Source organism: Labrus mixtus, chromosome 15 (assembly GCF_963584025.1).
Source record: "Labrus mixtus chromosome 15, fLabMix1.1, whole genome shotgun sequence".
In the NCBI taxonomy this organism is placed as follows: Eukaryota; Metazoa; Chordata; class Actinopteri; order Labriformes; family Labridae; genus Labrus; species Labrus mixtus.
This window is the reverse complement of record NC_083626.1, coordinates 18,244,973-18,270,589: the sequence shown is the minus strand read 5'-3', so window position 1 is coordinate 18,270,589 and position 25,617 is coordinate 18,244,973. Positions and strand designations below refer to the sequence as shown.

The 25,617-nt window shown below is 42.0% G+C and overlaps 1 protein-coding gene across 14 annotated transcripts in view; it reads left to right on the top strand.

The window, feature by feature from the left end:
* Positions 1–25,617, top strand: part of LOC132989402 (membrane-associated guanylate kinase, WW and PDZ domain-containing protein 1-like) — an 88,006-nt gene that overhangs the window by 57,909 nt on the left and 4,480 nt on the right. For 11 of the 14 annotated variants that reach the window (XM_061057023.1, XM_061057018.1, XM_061057022.1 and 8 more), the window contains 15 exons: positions 325–382; positions 520–629; positions 1,703–1,825; positions 2,392–2,577; positions 3,935–4,546; positions 11,320–11,354; positions 14,385–14,640; positions 17,845–17,936; positions 19,290–19,485; positions 19,663–19,965; positions 22,474–22,677; positions 23,813–23,900; positions 24,010–24,070; positions 24,913–25,056; positions 25,210–25,348. In XM_061057023.1, the coding sequence (XP_060913006.1) occupies positions 325–382; positions 520–629; positions 1,703–1,825; positions 2,392–2,577; positions 3,935–4,546; positions 11,320–11,354; positions 14,385–14,640; positions 17,845–17,936; positions 19,290–19,485; positions 19,663–19,965; positions 22,474–22,677; positions 23,813–23,900; positions 24,010–24,070; positions 24,913–25,056; positions 25,210–25,348 (2,607 nt within the window). The remainder of the gene's footprint in view (positions 1–324; positions 383–519; positions 630–1,702; positions 1,826–2,391; positions 2,578–3,934; positions 4,547–11,319; positions 11,355–14,384; positions 14,641–17,844; positions 17,937–19,289; positions 19,486–19,662; positions 19,966–22,473; positions 22,678–23,812; positions 23,901–24,009; positions 24,071–24,912; positions 25,057–25,209; positions 25,349–25,617) is intronic. The other 3 variants (XM_061057015.1, XM_061057024.1, XM_061057016.1) reach the window with 2 other exon arrangements.

The window sequence follows — 25,617 nt, the reverse complement described above, 5'->3', positions numbered from 1 at the left end:
ACATTGTACATTTACTACTATAATAAAACGCTTTGTGAGCCTTTGGCAGCTAGAAGCATCGGTTTGAAATTAGGAATACATTGCCCTGACGCACTGTATAAGACAGCTAAAGCTACCGGTTTTTAATGTTTTTGCCATTTATGAGAGCAGTGCTGTAGAGGCAGGTCATTTATGTGTGTTCAAGCTCATAAACACAACACAACAGATACAAAATGTGTGGTATTATGTTCGGAGACTGACCCAACATCACTATTTCACTCAGCTCAGCTAATGCGCAAGGTGTTGTTATTATGTGTTTAATCTTGTGTGCCTTCTGTATTTTAGAGCTGCCACCAGGATGGGAAAGGATAGAAGACCCAGTGTACGGGGTGTATTATGTAGAGTAAGTAAATGACACATGGAATCACCAATACGTGGAAACAGAGGGTTTCTTCGTATACACGGCTCTATCGTGTTGCTACAAAAACATCTGATGAGGTAACGTAAACTTCAACTGATCTTTTTCCCTCTCTGCCTCAGTCACATAAACAGGAAGACGCAGTATGAGAACCCCGTGTTGGAGGCGCGGCGTCGGAAAATCCTGGAGCAGCAGCAGCCGCAGCCTCCAGAAGGTGAGCGGTATATTCGAGGTTCGTTTCCTGCCCTGGCACGGCACCATTTCTTTCTTTCTTCATGTGTGTGAGTGTCGTGTCCTTCTAGTTCGTCCAGTGCTCTCCAGGGTTTGGGCCATACAGATATATGCTCTCCTTTGTGAATCGATTTTATGTCACAACAGGACATTGAAAAAAAAAGCATTGTTATGCACTAAAAGCTAATTTAATTCTCATATTTATTAAGCTTTACTCAATGGAGCTGGCCCAGACCCTGGTGTCAATTTTGGTGTTTAGATTTTAATTTATGTGACTTTTAAAATCATAACAGCCGTTTATCATTTGTATTTGATCATACTATTTGCTTTATCATGAAAATTTAACAAAGGGATTTTAAGTTGAGGGCTGAAAGGCAAATATGCGGCGGTACAGGAAAGAGACAGGTGCATGCTGGTGTTGTGAAAACATATGGAGGCTAGTTATTTTAGCTCAGCGGGTTCTTTTAGTCATGAGTTTGTGACATGCAGCTAACACAGGCAATGAAGGCTCTCTACAATCATTACTGCCATTCGTGTCACACATAGACGTGATATGTGCATATTGCTAGTTTCAGCGTGATTAATACTTTTCATAGAAAGCATCTTCTCAATGTCCAGTGAGAGGAATTTAAAAAGAGGCTCATATTGTCCCATCAAAATGATCGTCGTTTTACATTTCTGATAACACTGAAAGCTCTTCTTTATCCATTTACACATACTTGTTGTTCCTGCCTCCGTTTAAGTCTTTGAAAAGCCCTGCTTTCTTCTGCATTTCATACAATTAATTTTTTTCACCATTAACATATTGCTGCCAAGATCTAATACATGTCATTTTCTACTCATCGCTTACAAACGTTTCTAACATTCAGCCAATAACACAAGTAGAAGAAAAAAAGTATCTGATGACAGTTAAGTAGGAAAAACAAGAATGTACAGTTTGTGCTTAAAGCTTTTGTGTGTCTTTGTGTGTGTTGCTGTTCAGTGTCTGTAATGTATGCATGTGTGTGGCATGTTAATACACCTTTGTGTTGAGTTTGTGTATTGAGCAATGCGTGTGTGATTGTGTCCGCGCAGAGTGGATAGAGGAGCACTCCTCCGCAGCAGCTCCTTTAGCAAACTATGCTCCGAACCACCTGGAGACCTACAGAGACCCGCAAGGCCCTCCAGCTCTACCGCCCGGCCCTGGAGGAATCAAACGTAAAGCTTCACTTTTGAACAGACACTGTTTCAACGTCATTGCTACTGATTACTGTGATCATGTGCTTTTTTGTCAGCGGCCCAAAGATGTATCCTGTAGATCAGGTTAAAATAGAAAATCCAGTTGTTATTGGATTGTTTGACAGTTTTTCCTCTTTTTTTTCCATGTCAGAAAACATTCAGTATGTCTGTTATGTTGACATTCTTTTGATATGATGACTGAATAGAACACCACCCACAATTTTGGAAAGTACTGTATGTGGAAGAGACAAATCAAATGCCTGTCTGTCTGTCATACAGACCAAACAAGACTCCCGTCAAACTGTTTAAGCTGTGTGTGTTTGTCAGAAATATCTATCAGAAAACAAAACTGCTAACAACCACATATCAACATTTCAGCTATTGTTGAAACACTCCTCTCAGCTCGGAGACTTTTGTTTACATTTAATAAAGTTTAATCCTGATCCAACAAGATCACCACTGTATCTGGAAACTTCACATTATTTAGGAGCGTTGAATATAAAAAAAATGTTGATGGGAAGAGTTGTTTCCCTGTCGCTCTACAGGAGGAAAGCCTTTCTTCACGAGAAACCCCGCAGAGCTTAAAGGAACCTTCATCAACACAAAGCTGAAAAAGAGTCGTCGGGGCTTCGGCTTTACAGTGGTCGGAGGAGACGAGCCGGACGAGTTCCTACAGATCAAAAGTCTGGTGCTGGATGGGCCTGCAGCCGTGGATGGCAAGATGGAGACAGGTGCAGTACATAACCACAGTCCACAGGGGGCACTGTTCTCTTTCAACAAAAAGCACAGCATTCTTCTTCACTACATCCATCCACTCTCTGAACTTCTTATAGGCCATGTTCCAGTTATTGTCCCCCTTTTTTTAACTCACATTTTGACACACACACACACACTCCGGTAAAGTTCACGAGGGCTCAGGGTTGTTACACACTGAATTCTGCAACTGCAAGGGCTGTCCAGTTGATTTTTTAAGCTCTTTTGAAAACTTTCCAGAAGACTGCAATTTTGCTGACCTTACTGGAGGAAATAACCTCATCACCAAAAAAGTTGAATCGTTAAAATGTCAATAAGAGAAGAACTGCACATGGTTAAGAAAGGTTAACTAAGCACACAGGAGACATGCTTTATTTATGTAGGCCTACTTGTCTGTTTTACAATAACTTTATAGTACTTCCAAAAATACTGTATGGATTTAGATGTTGTGTTTTACTCATGAAAGGAGGCACACAATAAGGAATATGCAAGCACAGTCAAATATACTTGCCAAACTTTACAGTGAGTTAAAATGTCTCCCTGCCCAGGTAATAGGATTTCACAAAGTTCTGTCCAGATCTGCATGCACTATTTGAAGCCCTCACACCCTCCTGTACTTGATTAAAGGGGAAATCCACCAATTTTGCACACCACGGGTCTTGGGGTGCCCCGTTGAATATGTTAAAATGGTCGTAGAACCATAATTTTGACTTCAAAAGAGAGAAGCAAGACATTTCAAAAATTGGCCCCTAGTGATGTCATTTTAGGGCACGAGGAAAGATGGAAGTACAAGTATTGAAAATGAAAAATGTATCTGGTGATGCAGAAGTTACAGCTGTTAAAAGTAAACAGAACTCTGCAGCCACCACTTCACCTTTGTTTGAGGCAGCTTGAGTCAGAAGTAGCTGCTAATAGCGTAGCATTCAGGAACGTTTGAGAAACTACCAGCATTTGATTGGCAATGTGGCTTATTTGTGTCCTAGGTTTGATAATGCTCCAGTATTGCAATGTTTAAATTCATGAAAACCACTTTAAAAATCAATAATGGGTCAGAGTTTTGTGTTTAGGGAGGACACTAAAACTGGGTCATTGATTTAGCAATACAAGGGGCTTGTTCACATCCCAGCATGCTCTGAGATTGAGGCACAGCAAAGCTTGGTCACTTATTTCAGGCACTGTGGCGTTGCACAATGGAATTTTGTGAAACTGTTGAATAGTACTTATGAATAAAAGCACAACAGCGTGTCAAAACAAGAAGCCCTTTACCACATTAAAAAGCTGGTTTTAGTGATGATGATGTCATCACTAACTTTTTTTTGTTGTTGCTTTTTGCAGGCGATGTGATAGTGAGTGTGAATGACACCATCGTGCTAGGCTACACCCACGCTCAGGTGGTCAAGATCTTCCAATCCATCCCCATCGGTTCCATGGTGGACCTCGCTTTATGCCGAGGTTACCCGTTGCCCTTTGACCCTGATGACCCGAACACCAGCTTGGTGACCTCAGTGGCTATCTTGGACAAGGAGCCCATCATTGTCAATGGACAGGAGACCTTTGACTCGCCTTCCAACCAAGGCGGACCAATAAACGGCATGAGGGATCCTCGGCCACACAGCCCTTCTGCTGATGTGGCATCGAACGGCTCGCACGGCTACAGCAGCGACGTGGTCACCCTTGCCTCATCCATAGCCACCCAGCCTGAACTCATCACCATCCACATGGAAAAGGGCGACAAGGGATTCGGCTTCACCATCGCTGACAGTCTGACGGGAGGAGGGCAGAGGGTGAAGCAGATAGTAGACTATCCACGGTGCCGTGGATTAAAGGAAGGAGATATTCTCATGGAGGTCAACAAGAGAAACGTTCAGAATATGAGCCACAATCAGGTGGTGGACCTGCTGAGCAAATGTCCCAGAGGCAGTGAGGTCACGATGCTTGTGCAAAGAGGTCTGTATTCATTCTTCCTGTCATATGTCTGATACACGGGTTGATAAACACATGCAGGGACATCTGAAGTTTTGATGTGGAAAGGTGTGTGAATTAGAGCAACAAAAGAACGCAACTTTGTCCGCCAAACAGACAACAGCTTGAACGGTTGGCATGAAAAGAGGGACATAATGAGGAAGCGGCAGAGAAAAGTGAGGAAGAGAGTGGGTGTTGGGTTGAAAATGCTCGGATTGGATGGGATGGAAGGAGGAGAGGCTGAGTTAGCATGGCACTAGATGAGCAGATGAGTGTGGGAAGGAGTGGGAGGCGTTATGAGTGAATGATAGGAGGGGAGAAGGAGCACATTAGGTCAGGGACATGTGTATGCTATGAATACGGAAGCTGATGAAGTGGGCCTTGGGAACTATTGGTCTTTTTGATTGGTTTGACTTTTTATCGTTCGCTTCTGTCTTGATTTTTTTCTCCTTCTTTGAACTATGAAGTGAGAGGAGATTAGAGCCTACATGAGTGAAATGTTCATTGGTTTGACAGAAAATAAAGTACTCAAGTTGTATATATTCACTAAAATCGACCTGGTAATGTAATCATTAGCAGGTTTTTGACATTTGATGCTACTTTCTCTAGAGTCTCAGCCTGATGACTAGGGCTTGGAATCACAAGGTAATCAAAGATACAACACAACGCACCGAACTCAGACCAAGATAATGATCGTAAAGTACCATGACACAGTGATTCCACAATAATTCATAAATTGCAAAGCAATGATATAATGCTACAGATACAGTATCTGATTAACAAGAATACGAAGTACCCTTTAAAACGTTAAATGCAGGATTAATGTATTTATTCACTGGATTTTTGGTGTCAGTTTCACCACATTATTGCGCTGTCAACTTCTTCTTTGATCGTGAAGTAGTGACATGTGAGCCAGATTGGCAGGGACATCTGTGTTAATAGCGCCTAAATCAATAACATGAAATGTCTGTATTTGGCACCAGCTATTCAATAGTTGTACTACACAGGTAAGGTTGTAAATATATTGCCGAGTTGATATTTTGTCCCACCCCTACTGGTACCTGCCATACTGTGCCATTCATGACACTATAATTTGCTTGAAATACTCCAGGGACGAATGTTTTGATCGTTGAAATGTCAAAACTCAACAAATTATTTGCTGTAGTGTTAAGTGTCGTGCCATCTGACCGCGGCAGGCCGGATTGTGCACCCCACATCAATTATGCCCTCTAATGAGCTGACCCTGTGCCCCGCTGCTGGAGTAACGTTGCTGTATTGTGTTAAATGTCAGCATCATTATGGGCCTGTCAGAGTGTGTCTTCAGAGAGAATTATGTGGAGGCAGCAGTCCTGGTAACAGAGCACAGAGGGACAGAAACAAAGAGAGCAAGAGCAGGACAGGGTAAGGAGAAAGGAGGCGGCAGTCACCGGGGCAAGAAGGGGCGACTGACAGGATCATAGATCATCTTTGGTACCTTTGACACCGCTCTGTTATTGTTATGAGCTCATTTGAGTAGCCGGGTGATTAGGGTCAGAAGCTAAACACTCAGAGACAGAGAGGGGACTGTTGAATTAATCTTTCATCTCAATGGTGAGATGAACAACATCAAGTTAAAACTTCGGAGGGACATCTGAGGTGATACTTACTGTAAGAGTAAAACACCAATCTTTTATTTGACAAAAGATGCTTTAAATGTTACGTGCTGTATAAACACAAGCAGCTAAACAGTCATTTTGCTGAAGTAAAGTAGACAACAGTGGGAACATTTTTCTTCAATCAGAACCAGTCTGAAGAATAATCCTTGACTGCTTACATTGACATTTCTGTTTCTAGATTACCAACTATTTGATTGATTTAAATCTGGTTTGATCATATGGAGGATTGAGAGGTAAAAAGAGTGATGTAAGGTGCTCAATGACTAAATCATGTCGACAATGTTGGTGGCCTGAAATGAATGTTTAAGATGACCAGGACTATAGCCTCCATACGCGTTGCGCACCACATAACTGCTAGTCTATCCGGCGCCTCTCCTTTCCCTGGTTAATATCAGTACAACTGAATATCATTGAGGTTTGGTCTACAGCTGCACACCTATTTGCATTTTCAGCATTATCATAATATACAGCATTGGCATTCACACATCTAATGTCTGTGCATCGCAATAAATCTGAACATGTTCTGAGTTAAACAAGGATTGCTTTCTCACCCAGCATGCATTTTTACCTGTCAGATGGAAGCTGTGTTATAATGGCAATGCCTTCACACCGTTTTAATTAGTCATATGAATCACAAGCTCGCTTTAGATTAATTGGTGCTAATGAAGTGGTAATAAAATATGTTGAGGTATTTTTGATTCAGGGGGGAAATTATGCAAACACAAGTACTGTGTAAAAAATCAAAACCAGCGGATTGACATAAACTGATAGATATATAATAAGCACTCTTTATTTTTTATGTATCACATTTATAGAGTTATCCAGATACCACACAATGTTATTGCACATTGAATATTTTTCTTCGTCATGCACGACTAGTTTGGAGTTGCTCACACATGCAACTGGATTTTGAAGACATCACTTTTGTTTCTTGGGAATTGTGGTTGTCCTTCTGCCACTATTTACTAAACGTCTTGATCAATGACTCCAAGCTATGCTTCACAGATTAGCCAAATGCTAAATAATTATTAGTTGCACATGTGCTCGGTAACAGCAGCTCTTTGTAGTGAGATGTGATTTGGGCTTTCAGTCTGTGAATGATGCTGTGACCTTTCAATCGCTGCTAGCGCATAATCATTCACAAACAACAATTATGTGCGCTAAGAGGAGCGAGGTGAGGAAGATAAGAAGAGAGAGTAGCGGATGAGAAAGAGGAGGAACAGGGGATCTTTTTTTTTTAGAAAGTAGAGGTGGAGGATTAGAGCAGAGAGTGTGAGATTTTCTGAACAGTACTGGAAGTTCAGCCAGGGGAGCGTGTATGAGCGGATTGGTTCAGAGAAGTATAAGAGGACGAGGAGAGGAAGAAGAGAGAATGTGGACTTCAGCTGGAGACGAAGAAGAAGCCTTAATCTGTTCATCTGTGACTCATCATTCTGCGCTGTGTGACTCAGAGTTAGAAGGATGTTTTATTAGAGAGGGCACAAAGAGCAATGTCAAACAAACAACAGGGATTCTTTTCTCTCAAACGTGATTTTTATGCTTTCCAGAGCAGTTACAATTTGTGGTATTTGCAGTAAGATTACAGAATGACTTTTTTTTGGGGAGCAGCAGATTGAGTTTTGCAGTCGTTACGATTATGCAAAATAATAAGTGGCAAAATTATAATTAGATATATTTTGCATTGGACAAATACTTACGCAGCTTTTGTGATCTTCCGAAGCATAACATTGAGTTTTTGTTTCTATTAGATGCCACGAAAAGAGCGAAGCACATTTTTTCTTGTACCACATGTGTGTATCGCTCGAGAATGAACAGTGAAAGATTGAATATCAGAAACTTCATGTGTTTCTGTCACAGAGCATTTTAAAAGGCTATAGTGTATTATGCTTTTATGTTAATGTTTCTCTCATTGGCAGGCCAGTGCACCCAAAATGGAGCTAATTATGTTTCTAAAGCAAAAAAAATTGCACATTTTAGATGTTGAAGTTTTTGTAACATTTTTCTTGTTTAACCTCTCTGAATCATCATCTTTCAGTGGCCTGAAATGTGTTAAGCAAGTGTGATATGCAGGCTCCATTTTTAAACTCTCACCAGCTACAATCTGTGAATACCTATGTGTTGAAAATATCTATTCTCACCTCAAGTCTTTTTTTTTCTTCTTTCTGATACATTTTTTAAAGACAACATCTGGTGTTTTCTCACTCAGGATCCCTCCCCCTATAAAGGAGGCCAGGCCAGTCATGATGCCTCCATCTTGATTTTTCCATCATTGTTGCCATGACAATCGTGCGCAGCGCGCCTGTCCCCTGAGAGACATGGAGAAAAAAAAAGAGAGAAGATGGAAAGACAGAGAAAAGGGGTCTTAAATGTAGAGGAAATGAATGTACAGGAATGAAATATGATAGAAACAGACGAAGACAAGATTAAAACAAAAATAAAAAAAGAGAGAGAGAGATGACTGGATAGGGGACTTTTTTTTTTTTAAGTAGAACAAGGACAAATGTTTGCAGGTTCTGCTCAACAGTAGAGTGCATTTTATTGAGCCTTATTGAGCCTCCACACGTGTATCTTCCCCCCCCCTGCCTCAATATGCCCATCATTAGCATATTCCTTTTTTATTCCTCCTCTTATTATAGTCATATTTTTCAGTCTACTGTAAAAGAAGCTAAGAAGCATCCTCCTCCACACTGATGCTCAGTGCATCCTTAGGTCACCAAGTAACTTACAGCGCTCGCTTTCACTATTCCAATTTGTTTACTTTCTGTCTCATTTGAAAGTTAATGGACACCGTCTTGGTAATTCTGGCTGAGGGTTGACTCAGTCATAGTGAAATCCACCCTTTAGAGCCACTGTTGCATCCTCCTTAATCAATTCAGTGTCTTTAAAACAGAGCAGCGTTCTCAAGCAGAGCTTTACTGTCATTCAGCAGCGTGAAAAATATCAGGATTATGGCTGCATGATGTAAATGCTTGTGTGTACCTGCATACATAAATGCTCACCTCCTTGCATACCTCTCCGTGCAGGCATTACTTCTTTATATAGCATGCATGAATTCATAGATGCTTCTACATGGTGGCGTGTGTGCAGGAACATGCCATTCCCATATTTCCTGCTCCGAGCCGCTGCCGCTCATAAATGTTACATTCAGCCAGATTCGATCAACTCGGAATTACACGTATACATCAGCGTCACAATGCGGGAGTAAGTTCAGCAGATTCAAAGACTGCAGCATGCGTGAAGATGTGTTCACACCAAGCAGCGTGTAAATCAGCTGGTCCAGCTGACACAGTGGATTAAAGTGGAGCTGAGGTCAGAACACGCCCGTTACTTGAATCTTTATTCCCCTTCAGCTCCAACCCAAAGTTACCAACCATATGGCCATAGTTAAACTCAATTTCAACATGCTTGATTTGAATTATGCCGACCTTGTTGCAAGTTTGAAGATTTTCAGAGGGTGTTTAAAGGTGAAAGGTTTTTATTGACAACCAACACGGTGTAATTTAGGGCTCTTCTAATACAACCTGCTGTTCGTAATGTCAAACACTTATCACTGACACATGACCTCATGCGTGTGCTTCCAGGGTAAGACACGGCTACACACATACATTCATCAGCATTTCAGCAGTTGAGATGTTCCACTTGGATCCCATAATACAAGGAACAGAGAGAGAGAGAGAGAGAGAGAGAGAGAGAGAGGTAAAATAGGGAGGATAAATTATGAATCATGTAGAGAGAGGGGCTTTGCAGCAACAGAGTTTTAACATTTAATGATTTTTTTGCCAATGCAGCAGAAAGAGGCTAAGATGGATGCTTGCATGTTGTTGCATGACTCTCCATTATACTTTCAACAGGGGTTTTTCCTCGCTTGGTATCAGGCGTTGCAGGCCAGAATATGGTTTGGAGAAAGATGCTGTAATGAATAAAAGGTGTGGCATTTATGTAAATGTGCTCAAACGTCATATTAAACATAGTAGAATGATGGTGCTGTATACAGAAAAAACTTGATTGCTATGGCAACGGCAACACATTTCCTCCCATTCCTGCTTTGTGTTGTTTGTGCATTTGTCTATTTTTGTCCCTGCGTTGTAGTAAACAGCGAGAAAAGATGCCTCAGGAAGGATTTATCTTGGAGGTAAACCATCAGATAGAGTCTAATGAGGCATGTGTTGATGCATTTGAGGATAAAAGAAACCTACATGACAAGTGTCTGAAACGTTAGGTTGTGATGGGTGTGAAAGGAAAGCTGTAGAGTGGGACTGTAGATTATTCCCGACACTGGTATGCTGTGAATCCTTTCCCCTGACGACAGGCTACGAGTATTAATATTTCATTAGCACAAATGAGATTGATCTTCTCGTTGACTCTCTACAGTGTGTTAACTGGAATATAAGAGAGAGAGAGAGAGAGAGGAGAGAAAGGGAGATCAAGTCATGGTGCACGGAAGAAGAAGAAGAAGACGAAGAAGACGAAGAAGAAGAGGAGGGGGAGGGAACAAGAAAAAAAGGCAAAGGGAGAAGATCAGGTTGTCTGTGTGAGCCTTGAGCAAAGCAGAGGAGCAGAGAGGAGTGGAAACAGCTCTGTAGATACTCAAGAGGACGTGCATAGTGAGGCAGAAGCTCAGACTTTTCCTTTTGATATGATGCTCAGGCTGCTGAGCTTCTCAGAGGTTGAGATTCCGGTGGAGACAGCTGGGAGGGAGGGGAGGGGGTGTGTAGATGTTTGGTTGGGACCTGTAGCTCTGACCAGCAGTCCGGTGCTTCTGCAGCAGCATCCTGTCTAATGCAGATAGATCTGCTGCTCCTCTTCTGATAGCTCGGGTGAGAGCGCTGAGGGGGAGGAGATCAGTTGGATTAGCGCGCTGCCTAGCGCAGTGTGTTGCTCTGAGAGGGGAAGCAACAGAGAGGAGGAGGTGGAGGAGGAGAGAGAGCGAGAGAGAGAGAGAGAGAGAGTCGGGCTAGTTTAAGCTTTGCTCTGCAGCGGGAACCAGGGTCTTCAAGTCCGTCCTGGGGAGTTTTTTTTTTTTTTTTTTTTTAACAGAGGGGACCAGGGTAGAGCACAGCAGGTCATTAATGCTCTCTCTTTCTCTCTGCCGATGTTTTGCAGGCGTGGTGCAAGCCAAGAGGAGTCCAAAGCTGGTGGTGAGTACTATGATCTTCAGATTCTTTTGTGTGTGTGTGTGTGTGTGTGTGTGTGTGTGTGTGTGTGTGTGTGTGTGTGTTTGTGTGTGTTTGTGTATGTGTGTGTGTGTGTGTGTGTGTGTGTGTGTGTGTGTGTGTGTGTGTGTGTGTGTGTGTGTGTGTGTGTGTGTGTGTGTGTGTGTGTGTGTGTGTGTGTGTGTGCATATTAAATCTAGAGAGTGGAGGAAGGAGCGCTATTTAAAGAACAAAAGTCGTGAAGATGTGATATCCAACTCTTGCGCTCCTGTTCTGCATCCAGAGCTGTTGTCATCTTTCCTCTTTAGTTCTATTCTGTCTGTCACTTCCACTTCTTTCTTCTATTGTTTCCCGCCTCTGTGTTGTCATTTCTTCTTGTCTCAAACGCTCTTTCATTCTCTTACCACGCTGCCATCGTGTGACCGATTAAGCTGAGCAGTGTAACAGTGACCAGCTGTCAGGAGGGGGCACACAGCCTCAGCCTTGACGGGAGATGGGAGAGAGGTATTAAAGCAAGGATGGAACAAAAAAAAAAAAAAAAAAAAAAAACAGGATTTGGACGAGGGGAGAAGGAATACCAGGGCAGAGATAGTTTGTCCCATGTACAGTGAATCACTCCGAGAGCCTGTGGATACAGAGGACGCACTGAGGCTAACAGACAGGGCGAAGAGGGCAATGACGACACAGTGAGCTGGATACAAAGCAGAGGGAGAGAGTTGGGGAAGCTGGAGGAGAGATTGCAACAGATTGCAATGTGACTTGTTCTTGTGACAGATAAGAGAGGATGGGGAGAAGGGCAGAAAGAGCGTTGAGGAGAGTGAGGGTCTCTTAAGGGACAGTGCAGTAATTCAGGAGTTTAAAGAGCAAATGCCTCCTCATTTTTACGACTCATCTCAACCTGAAAAAAAATCAATACACGCTCAGAAGAGAGGCCGGTGCGGCTTTAAATTAGTCACCCTAATTCACCCCCTGAGAGAAACTGAGTTTGAGTACATTTCCTGCAAGGTCAGTGAAGGGTCCCAAACCTTCAGTAGGAAAAACCACTTAAAGCCTTCCCCACATTTAGTTGAATGTAAGTATTAGGATTATTCTAGAATGGTATCAGTCAGGGCTTTGGGTGTGTTACTATACAGGTCACATGGCATGGTGATGGAGGATGGGTGGGCACTTTAAGGGGGTCGATTTGTACCAATGGTGGCACTGCCTGTGTGTCACTTTGGATAAGCTTTTCATCCAGAAAAAGCTGGCTTCCCCCCCTCTGTGTGATGACAGTGAAATGTCACGCTGCATGGGACTTCTTGTCAGCCCACAAGAACCATTTTGCCCCCAGTTCAGAGGCAAAATAAATGCTCACAGTAAACTCCCATATGCAAAAGAGGCTGTGCTGTCTCAACCCATTAGGCAAGTCTCTGGTGATCAAATGAGAAGTCAATTTTGCATGGCTGTTGTCCTCATTAAGAAGCATTACTGGAATATTTGACCGCTCATCTTGTACAGTGTGATGAATGAGACACTGGGAGAACACTCTGTGTCCCCTCCACCAGCTCACGGGCTGATTTATTATTCATATCGGATAAAACTAAAGGATGGAGTTGTCATTTAGGCGTCAGTAATTGCATTTTCTCAGGGAGGCTCATATCTCACAAAGCTTAGAAGGGTTTTGTTACATGCATCTGAAAATTACAAGATGCTAATATGTTTATTCTCTGGTTGCAAAATCACCTTTAAAAGATTGAAGAATAAATGGTGCCTTGAAGCTCAATAACATCACAACAAAATGCGGTCACACCATAAACAACACTGTGTTGAAAAGAGAAGGAGCTTTGTTGTAAGGGGGTGAAACCTGACACGAGTAATATAATGAGCTACATGATCCAGGAAGTTGAGTTTCAATAACCGATCTTTACACTTCAATTCTTATCAGGCTTTACAGTATTTTCAAAGGATTTTAAAACGGTTATTAATCTTTCATAGTGGCGATCATGAGTTAACTTTACAAAGTGATCTATTGCAAATTAGCCCTCGTTGATTCCACTTCAAACAACATAGCAGTTTGTCCCAGTGGCGCGTTACATTGCTGCCAGAAATGGAGCCTTGTTCAACCTCTGAACCCAATTTGTCAGGGCTTCTGGTGTAGCCAGCTGTTATTAATAAAGGACATGATAAGCATTTGGTCTAAATAGCAGCTTTAGCAGCAACCAGAGTTTATTTTAAAAAACAACATAAAAGAGAAGATTGTTAGCAGCATTTGCATGCATATACATGTTCACATTGATTAAAGCCAAAATGCCAAAATTAGATTACTGCTGATGGGTAACAGAATTGCATCATGGAGGATTGCTTTCCATTTCTATCCTCTAAACACTATTTGTTTGAACACAGCCAAAGCCTGCAACAGTAGATCTTTTCAACAGTCACCAGACCAGTATCATTCAAATGATGTTGGGAACCAGAGAGCAGTAGATGGTGTGAGCATAGCCCTATGTTGGTGACTATCTTTGCATCCTTGTAGAAAAGCCGATTACTTCAGGCAATATTCAGTTAACTAAGTAGCGACACAATACTTAAAGCCTCTAAACCACCCACCGGGATTCTTTTTGTTGGTGAGATTTTGCAATTCACAATTATCTTTCATGCCAAATTTTACAAATTCCTGCTTGATTGGAACCTGCACAGGTTTCCATTCATGGGACCCATTGCAATAAACAAAGGATCATTGGAATCATACATTTCTGTCCGCCTTTGTTTGGCAACCATGGAAACCAAGTCAATTCACCCACTCCATTACTGCTGCAATGTCTAAAAAAGATGACCTTGGGTGCTTTTTCTCACTTTGTCCTTCATCAAACACTTTTCTCATATCTCTTCCACCCTATATCTAGCGCTTCTGACTCACTTATCACTCTCACATTTCTCTCCTCTCACTCTCCTCTGCCTCCTTCTTCGACGTATATCCACCCCCAATCGTTTAAAAATGTACACCTCTCACCGACTCTTTATTTTCTGTACATCCAGCACCAGTTAGAGAGGAAAGACAGCCAGAGCAGCTCCCAGCACAGTGTGTGCAGCCATCGCAGCACCCACGCTGATTCTCCCAGCCACCCATCCTCTGCCATGCCCAGCGAGGCTGTGGCTCCTACTCCTGCTGCACCTACCCAGCCTCTGCCTGGCCTGCCCCCTCTGGACCCCGCAGATGGCACCCTCACCCTCCAAAAGAAGCCGGACCCCTTTAAGATCTGGGCGCAGTCCAGGAGCATGTACGAGAGCCGATGTGAGTAGAATTCTGTTATACGTTATTAAAGGAATTTGGTCGTTTTGAAGGCTTCAATAGTTTGTCCTCCAGTGATATTAAGAACCCTTCAACCTTCTGTTAATGTGAAAAGGCCTGGATATGTTCTGCAGCCGGAGACGTGAAACGGCTTGAAACATTTAAGAGAAAAATATTCCTAATTATGGAATAGCTTGCTTATAGATCTGAGGCTGCTGTAACTTAGTTTTAAATATGCATTTATTTAGTGATTTACAGGAGTTTTATGGGCCTGGTCATTTTTTTGTATGACAAATATATAATGCTGAGGTGAGCCAACTACCTTCATACTGTAGCTTCACAAACAAACACATTTTGTATTACTATTCTTTTCTCACCCTTAGATTAAAGATTAAAAAACACAATAGCATAAATGTCAACAGTTACTTTAAATAACCTTGGGCTCTTTCCTTGTCATGGTAATTTGTACTTTTCAATATTATCAAATCTCTTGTTATTTCTTCCATTTTTTTCTATAAAATATTTAGTAGAAATCCCTTCGGTTTAATTGCCATTTTAACAGTTCTATTTCATGATTTTAGCATAAGACAATAAAGAAATGGAAAATTATGATGGAAATTTTTGATTTAAAAAAAATTCTAAATGATATAAATTTTGACAAACTTTCATGATTGCAACCTTGCGTCTGGATTGTAAACAACCCTTTGATGCTAGTGAAATAAGAAAAAGGTTTTTCTTATTGCTGTACAATAAGATGTTGTACTTCTTTTGATGTTATAAACCTCAGTGCACTGAAGAAATGCTAATCCTAAAAAACAACAGCTTACCTATAAATTAGGGTGAGCTACATTGGCATTACTTGAGCGACCGTGCCATTCTGCGGATTTCTGACAAGAAACTGATTCAGTTGTATCATGTAATCAGTACGTAATTGTATTTCGTCAATTAGGGTGAAGTAACATAAAGTAAAAGATCCACAGATGACAATACAATGTGATAACCACAGAGCAGATCTGACCAATGTTTGCATCTGTAAAGACCTGTTGGCTAAGCAGTTGGGTGTTGACTGAGTCACAACTGATGGTGACAAAAGGTGCAGTTTGGCTAATGCCCCGTTAAAAAGGGGAAAAAACAAGAGTATTCAAAATCCAAACTGGAAAGCACACTATCCCTCTGTAAGACTCCTCAGTATCATTTGCACTCATGGCCCTTTTCTTGCATTATTCATGGGGAAACACTGTAAGGGTGTCAAACCGCTTATTTCTTGTTTCTCATAGAATAGAGCTGCAGAGAGAGGAGAATGATCCTCCAAAATAACAGTTTCACTCGCTTCTTCTGACCGATCAACATCTTTCAGACCTCCTGTTCTTGTACTGGAGATGATATTTAAAGGGTGAAGCGGTCTGCGTGCTGTGCAATAAACACAGATGTTGTAAAAGACTGTTTTGGGATTGTAGATCTGTGATGTCTACATCAGGTTTACTGTGTGTGTGCTGCAACCCAGACCTGAATCCGACGTGTGTTGCAGTGTTGGTTAATAATCACGGCTGCCTGTAGAATCTAGGACTGCTGCTGATTAAATATTAAGTGAGCCCGGAGAGGGCTGCTTTAAGCTGCAGCTGATTGGTATATCTGTTTGATAACCCCTGAGCTGCAGCTCCTTTTTAAGTCTATGGTGGGGGGGGGGGGGAGACACACGGATACAAGAAAAAGGCGAAGCAATGACAAAAAGGCCTATATAATTTATCATATGTATTCATGTCCACACAAAAGAGCACACTGTTGAATTTGCAAGTTGGAGATTCCATGCCTCCACTAAGTGCACTTAAAAAGGAATATTTCACAGGCTGGATAGCATTGAAATGAGAGAATTTGGAAAATTCGCTTCCTAACACTTTTTCCTTTAACCTTTATTTAACCAGGAAAGAAGCTCGTTGAGATTAAAAATCTATTTTTCAAGAGTTTCCTGGCCAAGACAGGCAGCAGCACAATTAACAGAGTTTCACACAGACAACGAGCAGCCAAGCATACAAATACAAAATACATGATTAGACATTAAAAGACACAAATAACAAATCCGAACAGCGAAGTCACCTGAATATTTAAATCAAACACGTTGTTAACTTAACTGTTAGGATGCACTCACACTAGGCAATCCAGCACTGTTGTAGGAGGCGGGCTTTGGCACGGTAAGATTTCTAATGAACGAGCACAAGTACAGAAAAACAACATGGACATGACAAATAATCTTTGCCATCTTGCATTATCAAGAAATCCAGGATTGTAGGAGGGCTGCATCTGAACAAAACGACTCAAGATGAGCCGCAAAGTCAGTAAAGTTGCCGTCATGTTCTCCATTGTAAGACCAGAGGAAATTCAATAGAGCAGTGCAAGTGCAGGGGACTGGGGAGGGGTGACAATCGTGCATCAGTACGGTAGGGGCAACTTGGCCTAGTTTGAGTGTGCCCTGTTGCTGTAATGACGACTGTATAGACATATGCCAGTGTAATGTTAAGTAAAAGTCTTGTCACAGCAGTTTCATTCACACTAGAGGGAACCTGAAGAGTTAAGGCTAATCGGTTTGCTGCTGTCCTTGCGAGGCAGCCGTGTAGACAGCAGGCATGGTCTGCGCCTCCTGTGTGGACCAGCCCTGCGGGTTGAACAGAATGACGCCAAATGGCCCATGTCCTCCTCCGCAATCTGCTCTGACCAAGCCAAGATGCTTATGTAGGGGAACGTGTGTATCTTTTGAGAGGGGTTTAACAGGTGAACAGTTTGTGTAGGGGAAGTTCGGTTTAAAATGGGGGATAAAAATAGGCCAAAGGAGTAACTTTTCAGACTGCAAGTGCGAGGGTCTGATGAGGTCACAGCATGAGGTTCTGCAGACTACGAGGGAGAACAAGAAGCCAATCTGCTATAAAAAAAATAAAAAAAACAGGACTGAGATGAGGGAAAGAGTAACTCCTGATTCTGCTCACTTTCATTTTGACACAAATTGAAAAACCATCACAGTTTTGATCCTCCATTACACTACTGGCTTTAGGTTTGTGATAAGGAGGCAAATAACTTGTTGATTCAAACAACGAGCATTCAGTGATTTACCTGCAAAGATGCTGAACAGTCTGATGACAGAAGCATGCACGTCTTTGGCAGATTGGATGGTTGTTCTCCATTGAGTTCTCTTAATGTTTGTCTTGTGTGTTTCAGTGCCAGATTGCCAGGAGCAGGACATTTTCCTTTGGCGGAAGGATACAGGCTTCGGCTTCCGTATCCTGGGAGGAAATGAGCCTGGGGAGCCTGTAAGTATCCCTCCACCACTGAATACCATCAACAGTTTATCACAACAGCGGCATTGAAAACTCATCAATGCATGCGCATTCATAAAGCCCATCTATACTGATGCTGATTTTAAATTTTGGGAGAGTTTTGTCCTTGTTTCTTTGTATGGTTCCAACTTTTAAGAGCTTCTCTGACTTTCTGCTTTGCTATTCAGTTTTCCTTTGAACAAGAGAAGCAGAAAGTCTTACCACATCATTCCGACTCTAATCGGAGCTGTTGCTCTCCGGAGGATCATATAGACAGCTTGTTAAGAGAAGCAAAGGCCTTACCCACAATCCCTCTGGTTGTGTGCCATATTTTGGTCTTAAAAGGGGGGGGAGCAAGAATGAGACTGTGAGGCAGAGATTGAGGAAAAGAGGGAAATAAAATGGCAGCAAGCTTCAGGACTGCACCCAAAGGGGTTACTACTTGTTGTTTGTGCCAAAAGAGCTGGGTGGTTGTTGTGCACATGTTTCTGTCAGGAGATGTGTGTAGAGACTCCCACACAATGCCTAAAGCATGCATGCCTCTATGTGGTCCCAATAGGCTGGGTTGGCCTTCATGGTTTCTCCCAATGTCGACCATGAAAACCTTCAAGTAATGAAACAGTAGACTCTGAACGTCACTGTGTTTTAATAATGCATTTTAAATCAGAGTTAAGTCACAAAGAGTCAGTGAGCTCTCTAATGTCTGCTGCTTTAATTTACTGCAGTCTAAAGACTCTTAATCATCCATTACACCGCCTCATAAAGCTTCTGTATTCACATCAATGTGAGACGATACAATAACTTTTCACTCCAGTCAGTAATCCCTCAGTAATCTGCCGTGCCATTCATTTTTATTTCAGACCAAAGGCTACATTACTTCAGCAAAGGAAGATATTTAAAGCACGTTTTCTGAATGAATCAATGTGAAGACAAATATCTTCATACAGACCAAGCTCGCCATTGTCACATGAGACAGATGATGAAATAAAACAGAATATGGTAGAGTATGCGATGTTCACTCTTTGAAGCCGACTTGCAAAAGTTTTAGGTCAGATTTAATGCTGCATTTAGAGTCTTGCTAAAACGACCACTATGGATGCGTGTTAGCCATATTTTTATGACCAAAACATGGCCCCCTCCATGCTTTGTTGTGATTTTTTAATGTATAAAAGTACATGTTTTGTGTTATAACCATTATTCACAATGGCACTAACCATTTTTCTTGCTTTTGGAAAATTAGAAGAAATTTCTTTATTTAACTGTGGACTCTTGAACTGCATAATTAAAAAAAATTTTTACATGTAGAGATAGAGTTTAAGTCATTGTTTGTGCATGTTTTTTTTCCAGATCTACATCGGGCACATTGTGAAGTACGGGGCAGCAGATGAGGACGGGCGCCTGCGGTCGGGTGATGAGCTCATCTGTGTGGACGGCACAGCGGTGGTGGGCAAGTCTCACCAGCTGGTGGTGCAACTGATGCAGCAGGCTGCCAAACAGGGCCACGTTAACCTCACAGTCAGACGCAAGAGCCCTGGATACGGAGGTGACGGGAGTTTGATTGAAAACATGTGAACATGTGTCTACTGTATACATGTGTAATGTTGCATGCATGCTATGCAAAGAAAAGCTGGCACGTGAATACCTCAAAATGTTCTAAAGTTTTAAAGTAATCTATGGAAAATGCTATTCTAACCAGTTTGTTCCCTTGCTCCGTCCTTAGTGTCGAAAGGGGAAGGTGATGTCCCCCCGTCACCGGCATCCTCACACCACAGCAGCACCCAGGCACCCAGCCTGACTGAGGGAAAGCGAACCCCTCAGGGGAGCCAGAACTCTCTCAACACCGTCAGCTCTGGAAGCGGCTCAACCAGTGGCATAGGCAGCGGGGGCGGAGGAGGCAGCGGGAGCGCGGTGGTGCCTGCCTCCCTGCAGCCGTACGACGTGGAGATTCAGCGCGGAGAGAACGAGGGCTTTGGATTCGTCATCGTGTCATCCGTTTCACGGCCTGACGCTGGCACAACTTTCGGTAAGTAAGGCAGAAGGAGCCAGAGACAAATGAGATTGACCGGGACGTCTATTCAGTTTGACAGGAGAATTCATTCTTTTTTTTTTATAAATGCTGATTCTGTTTGACTGTAATGGGATGCAATTGAGACTTTAATCTGACTTACATGACAAGTGTTTCTCAGAGGATTTTTTTACTTCTACTTTTAATTTACTCTGTGATTAGGAGCAGCAGCAAAAATCCAAACAGAACAAAGTTTAGATCCAAAACAATATTATTCAAAGGTTATTATATATGGCACTGTGCTCAACTGTCCACTGTCTAGTCTCTCCAATAAAGACCCAAAAAGCCCCCCCCCCCCCCACCTGAAAAAAATTCTGTTGTATTTAAACCTTTTTAAGACCAACAGATAACTTAAAGAATTCTTCCTTAAAAAGCAACACCCATTCACCCATTCTTTTTTCCCAGCTAAGAGGAACATCTACTGAAAGAATACGTGAAACAATGAATAAATTGACTGATGCCATCTCCTGGCAGAATACTAATATTTTTACAGTCACTCCTCCCTAAAGATCCCAGCATTTAACAGGGGTTCCCATAATGCCACGGGCCGAGGTCACACACATTCTATCATGAGCGGAGGGATTAAAAAAACGTTCCTCATGTGCGCCTTTCCTCGGGACCTGGCTTGGCTGCAGCTTTATCACCAACACCATCATCGCAGATTCATGCCTCACAGCTGCCCTCACCGATTCATTCAGCGCATAACTGAAGTCTACTTAGCACACTGCAAAGCTGTCTGTACCACTTACCTATCATGGCAAAACAGCAGAATTGTATGCATTAGAGTTGCCCAGGCATTGATGAGGAATTGTAGATGTCCTCCTCAAACAAATTTGGTATTAACCTCAGAGTGATGAATATCCAACAGCAATGTCACGCCAAGGACTCTTGTATAGTCAGTCATTATGATGATATACTTTGGTGTGTCACAAGCAAAACACCAGGATGGATGAGATAGTAGCCAAACTGGCTGCCCGGGGAATATTTCATTGATCCCATGGGCTAATGGTTTGGCTCTGCAAAATTGCAAGGCAAGAATTAATAACTTATTTATGGTGACACCAGCGACGGTGCTTGTCAACAACCTTGTCAAAAATTCTTCTAATCTTTTGAGGTTTCTGTTTTTTGCTGCTGCCGCCTTGTTTCTTCTCTGCTCCGCTCCGCCACTTTCCCTCTTGGGACGATGAGATGAATGGACTTTGTCGTTTTCATGTGCTGATCTGAGATCTAGCTTTAGCATCCTGCGCTAGCACTCCTAATAGATTCCAACCATGTGGGACATGACAGAGGAAAAGGTTTTACAAAAAAAAAAAAACAAGATAAAGCTCTGTCTTAGGATTTTACAAGGAGTGCTAGTTATTTGTCAGTTCAGGGAAGAACAAAGCAGATTCAGCGGATTCAATCTCCCATACATCATGGACACATAAACCATTTTTCACCAGCCCATCAGGCCCCATCCCCCCTCTTATCCCCTCCTCCCGCAATGACCTGGCGTTGGCAATGTGCTTAACAGATTGAATATTAAATCCACAGTGTTTGCCACACCCTGAAATGTCCCACATTTCACATTATTTAGATAGAGTGACAGGATACAAGTGCATTTTTCAATCAAGACAGAGGGAGGGTGATGTAATAAATATAAATGTTGCAAAAATGCCTGATAAAAGGGGGAGTGTTCAGCAGGGAGGAGCAGAGATAAATGGAGTGAGATGGAGGAGGACTTGGAGATCCCCTGGGTCTGTTCAGAGCTTCCCGTGTCAAGGAGTCGTGCAGTATTGAGTTCTGTCACTCAGGTGCAGATTGGATTTCTTGCCATCCTCTCATTGATCACATGACTAGTGCTATATACAGAATATAGGCTGCACATATTTCCTCAGCGTGCTGCTCTTAAGGAATCCTGGTCATTTTATGAGCACGTCAGCATTCCACATGTCAGTTACATCAGTGATTGTGTGCTCAGTGATCCTGTGTAGAGAGGGAGGCGTTCTCATGATGCTGTGAACAGTGTATTGACAGGCTGTCAAGCATCAGCCACAGTGGGTGTTGAGCACTGGCTTATGAGTCACAGGCCATTGATTATTACGTCAGATGATGGGGGCTGGGAAAGATTCTGCTTTTTCCCACGGAGCCCATGAGTTTTGTTTTTTGACATCATACAGTTTACCCAATTACTTTTTTTACAGTATTATTTGCATGTGCACTGATTGCAAAATGTGATATGTGGATGTTATTTATGAAGGTGCAACTTAATCTTCTGTAAATTAATTGGGATGTGGTTATTTGAATAATCAACCTTTCTTTGCATATCTCACTCTCTCTCTCTCTCTCTCCCTCTCTCTGTTTTTCCCTTCTTATCAAAATATAAAATCAATTCAAACCAATCACCTCAATCAATCAAATCATCATCACACATTTTCCTGCACCCCAAAAAATACATGCAAACAAACCTTTTTGCTAACACAAAAGCTGGAAATGCCTGTGTGGCCATGCCCCACAAAATAGGACGCATCATCGAGGGCAGCCCAGCAGACCGGTGTGGAAAGCTGAAAGTGGGGGACCGAATATTGGCTGTAAACTGCTGCTCCATCACCAACAAGTCGCACTCGGACATTGTCAACCTGATCAAGGAGGCCGGGAATACAGTCTCGCTCAGGATCATCCCGGGTGATGGTAAGACTTGTTGTTTTTTTTGCTCCCAGCCTCACATGGCTGTTCCATAATGCATTATGATGTGACTTATTCATGGGTGTTGTGGGAAGGAAAGGGCACCGCTGCTTTTCACAGGCAAGAGCACTTTTCATCAGGGTGTGAACCCTGGTGTCTCAGAGAGTGAGTCACAGAGTAGGAGGAAGGTGAAGTCGCCCCCAGAAACTACACTTGCGATTTTACTATTCTCTTCTCTCTTTTTCTTCTTCTTGTTTATTTTCTTCGCCAGATTTCTTACCATTTTGAATATCTTGTCTGTTGCTTACAGATGAAAAAACACTGCTCACAAATCAAGCACTTCCATTCGGTTTTAATCTCCTCGGCTTAGCTAAGGGAAGGAAATGAAAGTGCTTTATGTTGCTGCACCAGCAGTTTGCAACCTAAAGCCTCAAATGTTGGGTAAAAGATTTCAAGCTCTGTAACAAGGGTGCTTGCTACCGGCTTAGCTACAGGTCCACCAACAAAAACACTGAGCAAACTACCACTCTGATGCCCTCCATAGAGACAGCACGGCTGCCTAAATTAAGACTGGATGTGGAAGGAAACCTCCACACATCCACTAACTCATGAGTTTGTTTGTGATCATGCCAGTTGCAAGGCAAAAAAAAACATGAACCTGCCCTGTTGTGTTCCACCCTTTTCAGATTTTAAATAATATGGGTATTTGTGGGTATGAAAAGTTGCTCACCTCAATAAGATAAAGAGGTGGCCTTGAGGAAGTCAAACTTGAGTCAGGCTGATGATCTTGCGTGCATTATACATGCTGCAGTATTCTTGTTAGTGAAACCAAAGAAGGGCAAGAAGACAGTTGTTTTCTTTGCCTTCCAGAAAAGCAGATAAAAAAAACTGATGCAAGCCACCAGTTTTTTTCTTCTTTACTGCTGTTTTTTTCATTCGTGCAGTTGGGGCCGGTGTTGTGTATGATCAAATGGCAAATGACAACATCACAGGCAGTTAGCATCAGGTTGAATAGAGTAGCCTGTGGGCGGTATAGTGGACTCTTCTGGACAGTAACATTTTGTTCTCTGCAGAGGCAATTGATGTTTTTTTGTTTTGTTGAGTCTTTTTCTGATTATTTTCTTTTGTTTTGTTTTTCCAGAATCTTCCAATGCTTCTCTGCTAACCAATGCTGAGAAGATAGCTACCATCACCACCACTCACACACCTCAACAGACCACAGAGTCCCGGTATGTGAAAATGCATCTTTGTATAAAAACACATGAATACTAATGTCTTTATAGAACTTATTCTTTAATGCAGCTCAATGTAAATTCATATGGTTCTTTGTTTTTAAAGGAATAACTCAAAGTCGAAAGGAGCTCCTCCTCCTCCACCCACACAAAGTCAGACGTCACAGGTAAGAATAGTAGTTTTCACTTCAGAAATGATCATCTCGGTTTGACATGAGATTTCATCTAATAGTCACACAACATGACAGATTAGTAGAACACCAAACAGAGTAAATGTACTTCAAAGAGAATAAAGATTGAAATCCATAGGGGAGTTGGGCCATATTTCAGAGAAAAAAATATATATGATAAAACTTAAAATACTATTAGACATTTCCTAGCTAACATTATGGTTGCTAGGATGTTTGTTCCATGCTAACATTAGAGAAAGACACCTTGTTTCTGTATCAGGTAACATTGCCAACCAGTGATATTAGCTTTTAGTCTCGTCCTAGCTACTAGAAATTGTTTCTTGTGAAGCCTTTTGGCTTACTTATTCAATAGAAGTGTCTGTTGTTTAGTCGAATTAATTCCCATAAAACCCCATTTGAATTTACCTCCAACTTTTATACTGAAGTTCTACAGTAGCTCTGAAATCTGACCTTTAACTGAGTGTTTTTTGGTGATGAATAAAGTTTTTGTTCTGTAACTGTCAGAAAATGAAGTGATTTTGTGAGATACAATTTTTCTGTTTGGAAAGAGCTTTTGATGAGTAAGGTAGGTTTGGGTCCAGCCCTTGGGATGCCCTTGCTTAGTGATCTGCATCCTCCTCACAGGCTCCTGTGGCATTAATTATTCATGCATTGTAGAGTATTATACTGCCATTGACATTTTGTGAGTTTGCGAGACATGGCTTGATTAGCCCTGAAGTTTGGACTCACCTATTGACACCATTGAGGACCATGGATTAGTCACTCCTTCCCTCTGGTATTTCTGTAACTTTCCTCTTGTTTCCTTTTTGGTTTCATAGGATGCCGAGTTCTACTCTGTGGACCTGGAGCGGGACAGCAAAGGGTTTGGCTTTAGTCTGAGAGGAGGACGGGAGTACAACATGGACCTATATGTGTTAAGACTAGCGGAGGATGGGGCTGCGGTCAGAAATGGAAAGATGAGGGTAAGAAACCTTTTTAAAGCTGAATTTCCATATACATGGTTTATATTTCTCCTGTTTTGTTCTGCTACACATCTTTGTACTCTAAAAATCCTTGTTGTGAATATTAAATAAAATGCGACCATCATTTACCATTTATGTGGTCTTTGTTTTTAGGTTGGAGATGAGATTCTGGAGATTAATGGCGAGAGCACAAAGAACATGAAGCATTCACGTGCCATCGAACTGATCAAGAATGGTGGTCGGAGGGCGCGGCTCGTACTCAAACGGGGAGATGGATCTGTACCTGAATATGGTAGGTTAACATGATGCAAGGTTTTTCTCCTTTTCCTGTTAATAACATTGCTGCAGCAGTAAACACAGCCAACGAGAAAAAAAAAAAGCATCTTATCTGCTTAACGCAGAGCGGGGACATTTTTAGGATTGATTTTTAGGAATTTATCACAATAAATATAGTGCAGAAATACACTTTTTGATCCATGACTTAAAAGCAACCTGTCATAGCTTCACAAATGGATCTGAGTAGAATTGTTTGCCACAAAAGCCTTTTCATTTTCACAAAGT